This window comes from Grus americana, chromosome 2 (assembly GCF_028858705.1).
Source record: "Grus americana isolate bGruAme1 chromosome 2, bGruAme1.mat, whole genome shotgun sequence".
Classification (NCBI taxonomy): Eukaryota; Metazoa; Chordata; class Aves; order Gruiformes; family Gruidae; genus Grus; species Grus americana.
Window position 1 is genome coordinate 40,907,829 of NC_072853.1, and position 12,133 is coordinate 40,919,961.

General features: G+C 42.0%; 1 protein-coding gene across 2 annotated transcripts in view; it reads left to right on the forward strand.

Annotated features, from left to right (window-relative positions):
- Positions 1-231: 231 nt before the first annotated feature.
- The window catches only part of CA8 (carbonic anhydrase 8), a 52,277-nt gene continuing 40,375 nt past the window's right edge, over positions 232-12,133 (forward strand). Inside the window, exons 1-3 of one of the 2 annotated variants that reach the window (XM_054816878.1) lie at positions 232-677; positions 1,059-1,250; positions 5,169-5,293. In XM_054816878.1, coding sequence (XP_054672853.1) covers positions 599-677; positions 1,059-1,250; positions 5,169-5,293 — 396 coding nt within the window. In that variant the 5' untranslated portion in view covers positions 232-598. The remainder of the gene's footprint in view (positions 678-1,058; positions 1,251-5,168; positions 5,294-12,133) is intronic. The other variant, XM_054816877.1, reaches the window with a different exon arrangement.

The following is a 12,133-nucleotide window of genomic DNA, read 5'->3' on the forward strand; positions in this document are numbered from 1 at the left end:
AGCCAGCTGTCCCCCAGCCTGTACCAGTGCCCGGGTTGTTCCTCCCCAGGCGCAGGGCTTTGCCCATCCCCTTGTTGAAGTTGCTCTCCCCAGGTGTCACCGGGCACACAGATCGCCTGTGCCAAGCCCAGGGGACAGCGCGAGCTGCGGAGACACCCACCCACGGGAGAGGAGCAGCCTGCAGGGGGAAGCGGGGATACCGAGGGCAGCGGGAAGCCGAGGCAGGCACGGGGAGGACAGGGGAGCAGCGGCCCACGGGCCCACGGCGTTTCTGCGGCCGCCCGGTCCCCTCTCCTCGCCTTCGCCGGCTGCCACCTTACCCTTCGCCCGCCCCGCCGCGCCCCCGGGACAGCGACCGGTTCCCGGGCCCGCCCGGCGGCCGCGCCGCGTCCCTTGCCCCGCCAGGCAACGACACCCGCCGGCGGGGGCGGGAGGGCGGAGGGAGAGCCGAGGCACGGTGCGGAGCGCCGCCAGCCCGCCTCGCCCCCTCACATACACACTCACACACACACACATACTCACACACACACACACATACACGAACCCACACGCACCGCCTGGCCGACGGGAGCGGGGGCCGCTTGCAGGGCGCCTGCCCATGGCTGACAGGAGCCTGATCGAGGGCGCCGAGCCCTTCCCGCGCCGGGAGGAGGCTCCGGAGTGGGGCTACGAGGAAGGTGAGGAGCGGGCGGCGGCTCCGGCCGGGAGAAACTTTCGCCGCGGCCGGGAGAGGAGGAGGTGGCGGTGGGAGGATTCAAGTGGCGGAGCGGAGGGAAAATCGCCCCGAGCCGCGGGGAGCGGGGAAGCGCCGGCCCGCATCGGGCGGCAGGTCCGTCACTGCCGGCGGGAGAATAGCACGGGGCGGCGGCGGCCGCGGAGCCGCCCGGCCAGCCGTCGCCGGGGCCGGCGGGCCGAGGTGCCGCGGAGCAGCCCCCCCCCCCAATTCCCGCGCCGGTGGGCAGCAGCGAGGAGGGCGGGGAGGGTCCGGCCGGCCCGGGAAGCCGCCGTGCAGCGCGGGGTGCCGGGTCTCCCCGTAACAGCTTTCCCTTGTGTCTCAGGAGTGGAGTGGGGGCTGATTTTTCCTGATGCTAACGGGGATTACCAGTCGCCTATTAACTTGAACTCCAGAGAAGCTAAATATGACCCCTCGCTCCTGGAAGTGCGTTTGTCGCCAAACTACGTAGTGTGTCGTGACTGTGAAGTGATCAACGACGGGCATTCGATTCAGATTGCCCTGAAATCAAAATCAGGTACGCTGAAACATGGCCTTTGCTTTCCCCGCTAAAGCTGGCATCGCCTTAGGAGGACTCGCTGTACGGGTATCCCGGATCGTAGGAACAGCAACTGCTCCCAGCAGCGAGCGGTTGTGCTCATTCGGCGTGGACTGTGGCCGGTGAGGGTGGTGGTATTGACTTCAGTAGGAAGTCAATGAGAGCAATGAGAGCTGTAAGTTTCAATGTCAAACTGGATGGTCTGTCAGATAGCTTCAGAGCATGTCCAGAATTTCCTCTTGTGGTGGTGTCTAATTCACTGGCATTAACAGTTGTCTGCACTCAGAAGAAGTCCAGATTAAGACAGTGTGATGCCAAACTATTTTGTACAGCTGGCAAAATTTGTCCTTAGTCTGAAGACCATGTAAGTTAGAAGAGCATTTTCCATTAATTTCAGTGGGTTCTGAACACTAACTACAGAATTGGGGAGCTTAAGATAGATACTCCATTATTGTAACTGTAATTAATGCATGCTTACAGTATTGATGAAGAGCAGGTAGCAAAGCAGTCCTCATTTCTTAAAGGATTTTTTGGTGTCATTCATCATAGAATTAGAAGCAAATAATAAAAGAAACAATTCAAACAAGTGAAATTGCAGTATCTCATTTAGACCTTTCATCTGGGTAAACTATTCTGTATGAAGGAGACAACGGTCAAGAAAGCAGGGAGAAAAAAGTCTATTGTTCTTTCCAGCACTGTGGTAGTTCTTACCATGTGTTTGGAAGAACATCCAAGTTATTCCAACCAATCTTAGCTAGTAACAGCCTTTTGGGGGCATTTAAACAGCTGAACATTGTCAAACCATGAGACGTTCCAAGTTTTGTTTCCTTCTCAGTTCCCAGTAGTCCTGGGAGCTACAGCTGTGCTGAGATTGAGGGGGTCAGTTCAGTTTTACACTGAATTTTTTTAAAATAAAGAGTTTATTATTTTAATAATGATGCTTTCCTTTGTAATTTCCTTTCCATGATAAATGCCATGTATTGTTGCAACACGGGACATTTCTTTCCACAAAATTTTGCAGATTTGCAATAGAATAGAAATTTTGTACTTCCAGTCAGTTTTACTGCCTTCATCAGAAGCAGAGCTCTTTTCCCAAGGAGTAAGGTTCTCTCTGCAGGATCAGGAAGATTCTTGAATTCTCCTATGGAGGAAGTAAGAGTGACCGCAAAATGACGTCATCGCTTGCATGCCAAAATGCAGTTCCTTCAATCCTACCTTTCCCAAGGGCAGTTTGTAACTTGGTAGCAATAATTAATAAGATTGGAGGAACACACCTAAATGCATGTGCAAAACCATTGGAGACTTAGGAGGAGAAAAGACTTTAAACTTGAACACAGTGTGATGCCAGACTGATGAGTCTTGAAATATGAGAAAATGTGAAGTAGAATAAAAGTTTATGACTGAGGTATGGAATTATGATTTAGGAAATCTTGTTTTAGTTTCAGCTTTGCCTTGTTACATAATTTCCCATTCTCCATTTGTAAACCGAGGATAATTTTTCCATTTTTTGGGAAGGGGAGAGCAATGTTTGTTGTCCCTATCAAGAGAAGAAAAAAGTTAATAAGCTGTGTTTGACCTAGCATTCTGGCCAGTTTTCAGGGATTGCGGAAACTCCTGCAGCTTCTTTTCCTCACAGGAGATCTCTGATGACAAATCCATTTAGCCAGATTATTTTAATGGGAACTGTTGAACACTAAATGCTTTTGAAACTCTGTCCAATTAATGTGCAAGAGATCCTCATCTACTGTGATGTTAACAGTCAAAGAAAATCTTCTTTGTGGAAAAAAGTAACCTGATTAAGATACATATTAAAAATCAATTTGTCATTACTGGTGATTGATTTTATCCTTTAATTCAGGACACACGGTCCCTCTGGAATTCCCCAATCCTTCTCATTATTTAATTGCAAACATTTTCACAGACCGCTTCCAGTTTGATCACTGTACATGTGTTATGCATTAGGTGGAAGAAGCATGACCAGCTGAGTAATGGAGCTGTATATTGAAAAATGCTTTAGAGGATATCCTACTAACAGAGAGACTTCTCTCAAGCCAGCAGTGGATTGCACAGTGAATGATGGTTTCAGAATCATTTTTTAATGAGGATCAAAAATTGCTGAAAGGCAAAGCGAAGTTAAACATGTTTCATGCATTGACAGGGATCAAGATTTGATGAAAGGCAAAGGAAAGATAAACATGCTTCATGCACTGAAATACTTTTATCATGGGACCAGTGTTATAACTTAAGCCTCGGAAATAAACTCTTTGAAGCTCCTGGAGACCCAGAGCTACATCATATAGAGAACATTTGTTCTAGTTACATTTTCTCTAGGAGCAATATTTTAAAACAGGGAAAATGCTCCATTTTCCTGAGAAATAGCACTAATTAAGTAGCATGTTTCTTTTTATTTGTCCACATTTCCCTAAATACTTCAGTTGGTTGTTTCCCACAATGTTCACCAGATTTGTAGATTTTCCCTGTAGGATATAGGTATAGATAGAATATAGATAAAGCAAGTTTAAGAAGCAAATCTGAATCTATAACTACATTTAGGACATTTCACTTTAGAAACCCTAATGGCTGTTAGATTAGTTATGAAGAATTATTAAAGGAGGATTAATTGGAATATTTTACTTTTTTCTGCAATATAATTGCTTATGAAAACCATAACTGATCAGTTTTCTTTCAGGTTTTTTATAATTCTGTACTTTTGTTTTTGTGTTTCTGCAGTTGCAATATGATTCAATTGCTAAATTATGTTTTAGTATTACACTATATCTTGTGCTCCGAACTAAGACCATTTAGTTTGTGTGTCAAAATAACTTTATATTATAGAACTTTAATTCCCTAAAGCTGTAGGTTATGCAATTAAATAATCCTTATCAATTATCAGAGATTGTAAAAGATTCATTTGAAGTCTATGAAATGTAAGCTAGAATTTAACAGGGAAGACTGTGAATGCCCTTAAGTAAAATTCAGCGCTGCCTAGAAGCCAATATTCAATGATTTCACTGAGAAGTTACCTACATCTTGTGGAGTAATATTTGATCTGAAGCAGATTCGGAAATCCCTGGGCAAAATGTTTCCATTGATTAGTTCCAAAGTAAATTGGGCCTCACAAGGTACAATGGCTTGCTTTTACTACTTATGGTTGAAGTCTCTATTAATGCAAAACTATTGAGCTACTATATATATTTTTTTTTTTTGTGAGTGTATTGCAGTTGTGGACAGATGCTTTTAAGAAATCCCAGATGTTTAAAAAAACTGAAGTAAAAAAAGTCAGGGCTGCCTAGAAGCTGTTTTTAAGTAAATGTGGTATGTTGTTGCTCCTGTGTGTAGGTTTGATTGTATTTGGATATGGAGGCATTCTGTATCTCAGAAGCCTGACAGGTGGTATATGACTGAACACCTTTACCTAGCAAAATATTGGCAATCAAAAGTTTTCTATCAGTTTCTGTGACTCATAGCAAATACAGGTGATGGAGATAAAGCATTTGGACAAGTTGGAGGCAGTCACCAGTTCAGTTCAGAACCCCTGCCATCTGTTTAGAGCACATAGCTACTGTCTTGATAAGAGCAATAAATATATTCAGTCTTCTGACTGATAAAGGTACAATGTTTTTATTTTGTGTTGTGACCAGCTGTTCCATCTCATAAAACAAAGAGTGCAGCATGACAGCAGTTTCACTGTTGTTCATAACTGCCTGAATTTGCATTCTGTTCCTGCATGGTACTTCAAAAGTAAAGATGTCAAGTCTATCAACTTTACTCTTCTCCTCTCTAGTACCACTGATAATAAAGAAGCTTGCAACAATCTCCCCATTGTATTTGGAGAATATATTCAGTGGCTTGTGTGCTTTGAAAGCCAAGTTCCTTACCATTTGTCTTCTTTCCCAGTGTTAATAGGGGGGCCATTACCTCGAGGACATGAGTTTGAACTACACGATGTTCGATTTCACTGGGGGAGAGAAAACCAGCGTGGTTCTGAACACACAGTTAATTTTAAGGCCTTTCCCATGGAGGTAAGAGTGACACTGCATTGCATAACACCTGATAAATGCAAAAGATTTTATTTCATAGCCTGAATTCCTGGTAGTTCTTTCAACTCAGCATTTTATTGCATTGTATTGTGACCACAGAGCTATCTTGCTGAGGTGTGCTTTAGTGCAGGTAAATTAGGATATGCATCTGGAATAAAATGCCTCCAGCACTCGTCGCATTGTATGATTAATTGGTCATAAAGTTAACTTGCAGAATTATTAACTTCTGCCTTAATAATATTAGTGTTCTAACAAGATCTGCCGTTTCAACTCTTCCTATGTCACCTTGACTAATAGCTATAGATGGGGAGAACTAGCCACTGGAAATAATAACAACTTAGGTAAATTTGGAGTAAGTGTAGAGCAATTTGTTCATGAAATAGCTTTACATACCTGAAAATTGAAGATTATGTGATATTCCTGGGTATGTTCTGTAATATCTCAATGGATTACAAAAATTTGAAACACAAGCAAAGTGATAATGCAGTCTGAAAAAATTCAGCTGTTCATGGGGTGTCAGTTTGGGCTTCTCAGCAACCCAAAATGCTGGGACCAATTTCTCCTGCCCTCCAGCAGCTGTTCATCATACTACTTCACTTCCCACTGTCCTATTGCTTACATTTGTTAAGGAGTGGCTTGGAGTATCCCTTAGACTCTGGGCTGCAAGACTAGTTTTAAGAGATACCAACCCTGATGGATTTTTTTTAAGAGTTCTCTGAGTTACTTTTGCCTTATTTATTATCATAATCCCTCTAATCATAATTAGAGTGACTACTGCAGAGCTAATTGTAAAACGCTTGTGGACTTGCACCATCAGTCTAATTCTCAGTGTTCAGGTACTTTCTTTAAGAGTTGTGGGTCAGGTCTTGGTTCTGCTGTTTGCTGTTTTGCATTGGTCCATTAGAAAAACCCATATATAAAGTGACTCACAGAGGCTTTGCAGGTTGATTTGAGGCAGATCGTCTTTGCAGGTTGATTTCAGGCAGATCCTGGCAATTCAGGAGAGTTACTTGAATGAGGAAGACTCATCAACCAAAGGGAAAGCAGAGGAATCACTTCTGCATCCTGGTTACCTGGCATAATATATACACTATGTTTTCTCTGGGCCTTCAGGGTACTGCAGTGCTCCCTGAGGCAGGAAATAGTTTGTTCATTATGAAACAACTCTGCTTAGTGCTTTTCCTCAAGGCTGGTCCAGCATGTGGTGATGCAGAAATATTGACATGAACTATGTAAAGAACTGTACTTGGGAGTCTGTCAGGGTCTCCCTGTCTCCTGTTTATTAAGGATCACTTTGCAAACAGTCTTGGTGGTATGTGGGAACTGTTTTGATGATAATCTGCAGAAACCCCAGAATTCTCTACTCAGAATCAGTTAAGAGAAAAATATACTTGACCCAGAGATGCAAAACAACAATCTTAATCAGTCATGAAGGGATTTTATTCTTCACCTATTTTAAAAGCAGCACGGCAGCTGCACAAACAGAATTCTGGCACGGTTGAAGAACATCACCTGGAGGTGAGCAAGCCAGTGTTATCCTGCCTGTTGCATCTAAGCAGCTTTCAGCTAGACTCTGATCTCCAAGAAATAATTACTGATACAAAAATTCTGTAGCAGAAAAAAATTTGACTCATAGTACACTTTTAATACAGTGTGAGTGTTTAATTTTGCAAGCAGATCCTTACACAGATTAATTCTTCTGGCATGAAATGATAGCATATTTTGTCATATCCCAGGTCAGTTGCATTCAGGTGTATTGGCTGAGCCAGTTCATTTTCTTCTGCCCCATGTTGCAAGAAAGTGCAGGGCAGTTTGTTGACAGATGAGCTGCATTTCCTTATGCTATATGCACCAAGAGCTGCTATATTCAATCTGTCTCAAATTGTCCAAATCAAATATTATACTTGAGCAATAATAAAACGGGTGCTTGTGACCGCTATAAATGTTTATGAAATAGTACACCTGAGACTCCAGAATGGAAGATTTTCTGTTTCCATTTCAGGGATTGCCCCATCTAATTTTTTTTTTGGTGGAGAGCAATCATTTTGATCAAGGGACCAGGAAATCTTGTTTTCTTAACTTTTAACATTAGCATTGGTTCATACAGTTGTTGGAAATCACCATATTCTGAATGCATATTGGGCTTGATTTTCACTGGGTTTGTTAGTTACTGAACACAAACAGCGATGGATGCCTATTTGGGCTACATACAAGCAGTCTGGTGTTGTTTATGCTTTCGTCCTGTACTAAATGCAAAATAAGCTGGCAGTTGTTTGTGCACACCAGGTGCATAAGTTTGGATCTTCTGCTAGTGGAGCAAATCTAGTAGTATGTTTTCCTAAGAAACTAGAAATGATTTTACAAAGCAAATGATAAGGATTTTAAATTCTGCTGTCTTTGTGGGAGGAAGGTAAGTCAAGGGGATAAACAATAGTATGAAAACATAAGTGCTTGGTTTAAGTGGGTATATTAACACAACGAACTAGGCCCAGATTATATACTCTATTACACTATTATAAAACCTGAGCAGCTCTACAGAAACCACCTTTGAGTTCGAAGAGATCTATCTGACATGACTATCTAAGACTATTTATTGACTGGAGCAGCAGTCTGGTTTTTTTAGGACTAAAGACTGTAAGGCTTTATTTTATTACATTGGACCAGATAGTTGTGGAACAGCTTCAGATTATCAGCGTAATGATCTTTGTAAAGGATGACTTTAAAAAATAATGTTCGTTTTCAAAGTTTGGAAGAATATTCTTCAGTTACTTCCTTAGTCTCTTCACCTTTGATATTATAACTGCTTTTATAGAAATAAGGCAATATCCTGTATTAGTTGCGTAATATCCTGTATCTCTTAGTGCAAAAATCTGTTATTTCTTACTAGACAGCTGGAACCATTGCGTGTGGTTAGGATATATAGGTTCATGGTGAAATGGGTTAGACCAGTAAGCTTATGTAACCTCTGGAACAACTTCTTGAAATAATTCACACTGTCAAAAACGTTGTTCATGTGGCTTGGAGGCTGAGTTCATTATTATATGAAGTTCAGCATAGATGTGTTTTCCATCTTCCTTGACTGAAGAAACCAGAGTGTTGACAGTAATACACTAGTGTTAGCATTTTCACTGAAACATCTGTGTTTGCAATCAGTCAGGAAAGCAGGACAAAACAATAAATAGTTGTCATAAGTAAATACTGTAATGTGTCTTTTTATACAAAGGAAAATCAGTGGGCTGTACATATCGGTACAGTGCACCTCTCTCTGTTCCATGAAAACAAGAGCATGAAGGCCGTTCTTGCCTTTTAGCCAGAAATTGGAAGGAGACATTTGTGCAACCTTCCCCAGAAATCTTTCTCACCAAGTACTTCTACTGCATGTAAACAGTGTTACTTTGCCTTTTGGCCAAAGTTACTTTGGGCACTGCTTGTGATAAATATTTAGTAATGGTCCTAACATTGAGAGACTGTTTCTTGCCAGCAAATGGAAGAAGGTACCAAAGATTAGATTGTGCTTTACAGTACGCATTTCCACAGCGCGGTAAAACCCACACTTATACCCCCATGTGAGTTACCTGAACCTGATGTAGGTGTAAGAAAGAGAAGAACCTATCTGACATTTTTATTCCTCTCCTTCATGACAAGAGTATGAGTTGGAGAAGGGGGAGGGACAAATGAAGAACTAATGAATCGTAGAATCATAGAATCTTTAAGGTTGGAAAAGACCTCTAGGATCATCAAGTCCAACCGTCAACTCAACACCACCATGTCTACTAGACCATATCCTGAAGTGCTATGTCTACACGCTTTTTGAACACCTCCAGGGATGGTGACTCCACCACCTCTCTGGTCAGCCTGTTCCAATGTCTGACCACCCTTTCAGTGAAGAAATTTTTCCTAATATCCAACCTAAACCTCTCCTGGAGCAATTTGAGGCTGTTTCCTCTTGTCCTATCACTTGTTGCTTGGGAGAAGAGACCAACACCCACCTCACCACAACCTCCTTTCAGGTAGCTGTAGAGAGCAATAAGGTCTCCCTTCAGCCTCCTCTTCTCCAGGCTAAACCACCCCAGTTCCCTCAGCCACTCCTCATAAGACACGTGCTCCAGAGCCTTCACCAGCTTTGTTGCCCTTCTCTGGACACGCTACAGCCCCTCAATGTCTTTCTTGTAGTGAGGGGCCCAAAACTGAACACAGCACTCGAGGTGCGGCCTCACCAGAGCCGAGTACAGGGGGATGATCACTTCCCTAGTCCTGCTGGCCACACTGTTTCTGATACAAGCCAGGATGCTGTTGGCCTTCTTGGGCACCTTGGCACACTGCTGGCTCATAATCAGCTGGCTATTGACCAACATCCCCAGATCCTTTTCTTCCAGGCAGCTTTCCAGCCACTCTTCCCCAAGCCTGTAGTGTTGTCTGGGGTTGTTGTGACCGAAGCGCAGGACCTGGCACGTGGCCTTGTTAAACCTCATACAGTTGGCCTTGGCCCATTGATCCAGCCTGTGCAGATCCCTCTGCAGAGCCTTCCTTCCCTCCAGCAGATCGACACTCCCGCCCAACTTGATGTCATCCGCAAACTTACTGAGGGCGCACTCGATCCCCTCATCCAGACCATTGATAAAGATATTAAACAAGACTGGCCCCAGTACTGAGCCCTGGGTAACACCGCTTGTGACCGGCCGCCAACTGGATTTAACTCCGTTCACCACAACTCTCTGGGCTTGGCCTTCCAGCCAGATTTTTACCCAGCGAAGAGTGTACCCGTCTAAAAAGACAAGAACGACAGCAGGAGAAAGTGAGCTGTATGATGGCATCAATGCTCTTTTATATTAAAAAAAAAGAAAAAGAAAAAAGTTAAAAGTTTCCACTGCTTCTGAAGTGAAGAGAAACATGGAAAATTATGCCTTAAAGGTGTCTCTTCCTCTTACTTACTCAAGTGGTGGTGTGACCAAAGGCACAATCTGACCATAAGGGAACAGTTGTTTCCAGGCTGCTGCTCTGAAATAAAACTGTATCTGAGAAAATAAAAAGGCTCCTTTCACCATTTGTAATATGACCAGGAGGATAATTCTCTGTAATCCATCCTCTTTAAAATGTAGTGTTATATTAGCTGAGAACCATGTGAAAGCTCTCAGTAGAAAAGGATTGGCAGAAAATAATTTAAAAATTGTTTCCAAGATGTGTAGGAAGATTAAAAACTGTATTATTGTCTGTCCTGCAGTTTTTGAGTAGAACAGAAGAAAACCCAGTTGCCTCAAGGACCGGAATCAGTTGGTACAGGAAAATAAGGTGTTCCTTTGTGTTGTGTAATGAAGAGCAGGCTAATTCATTCTGTAGACTCCTTCAGAGTTACTGAAATACCTGCTGCAATGAAGTTAAATATAATGCAAAAAACATATCCTACCCTCAGTCTGATTTAAACCATTAAGTTTTCCTTTGTTCATGTGAAATGGTGCCTGCATAAGGAGTTACAGCTTTAGGGCTTCAGGTTAGGCTGTTAATATTACACTTATCTACTCAAGTCTTTACAGTTTTTGGTGTGGGGATTTCTCTGTGCCAGTAGTTTTTAATATGTGAGCTCAGTTCTGATATCTGTGGATTTTTGCCAGTAGCTTTAATGGGACTATGATCCCAGTCATAAACCCTAAAAGAAAAGGTTTTAAATCAAGGAGTAAATCCTGTTGACTTAGCTGATTGCATTGATTACTGGCTTGCAAAAAAAAATTATTTCTTTCTGCTTGAAAGCAGAAATTATTTCTTTCTGCTTGAAAGCATTCATTCTATGAATGAAGAATATCTTGCTTAGGTAGTCATGAATTTAACAGGAGGCAAAAAAGAATAGATTCCAGAAGGGTTGATGTAGCTTCGTGCTGAGGTCTGGAACTCTGCTCAGAAATCATCCAAGTTTTCTGGTGGAAAATTAACTTGTTACTCAAAGGCTTGGATGATTTTTCTAAATTTTGGAATCACTGCAGATGAATACTGTGAGCCGTGATTAAAACAGTGCGTCTTATAAGAAAATTATGGCATTCATGTAATAGCTATATCCTTGACAAGTTATGAATAACAGATTAATAATAGTTGAACGTAGATATGCCCATTGGACATTATCTAATTTTTGAGGACAGAATTGTGGAAAAACACAGGAAAACCAGGCCAATATCTAAGCAGTTTTGTTTTCCAAATCTGCAATGATATATACAGAAACAATCTTTTACACGTTATATAGATGCCATTTGCGAACATAACAATAGTACTTAGCTTTACGCAGCACTCCATGGGCAAAATTGATCCTAGCACCAATTCTAGCGCAGTCGGCGAATTGTATTATGTGGGATCTTGGCCCCATATATGCAGTTTAGGTATTTTTCTGCGTTTTTCTATGTACTCTATACTCTGTGGTCCCCTAATTGATGTGACTTCTGTTTGTTTGGTTTTTTTGTAGTGACACAAAGCTGGGAGGTTTCTGTCCCCTCCCGGTATGCTGGGAAAGAGAAAACCAACCACAAGATAAAAACAAAATTACCATCATTGTAAAAACACACATGAGCAGCTTATGACTCTAGAGATTGCTAGTTGCCAAGCTCTTTTAGTATTATATTTTTATTGTTGGTTGAGGGTTAATTTGACCTAAATAGGCACATGCCTATTTATTATTTAAATTTATTTATTATTTAAATTTTATTTATTATTTAAATTATTATTTAAATAGGCACATGCCTATACTTCAGTCTCTGAAGTATACTTTGTTTCTAGGTAATTTGTCAATATGAGCTTGGATTGGCCCTTGTTTTGCTCAGTCACATATAGTTTAAACGTTTC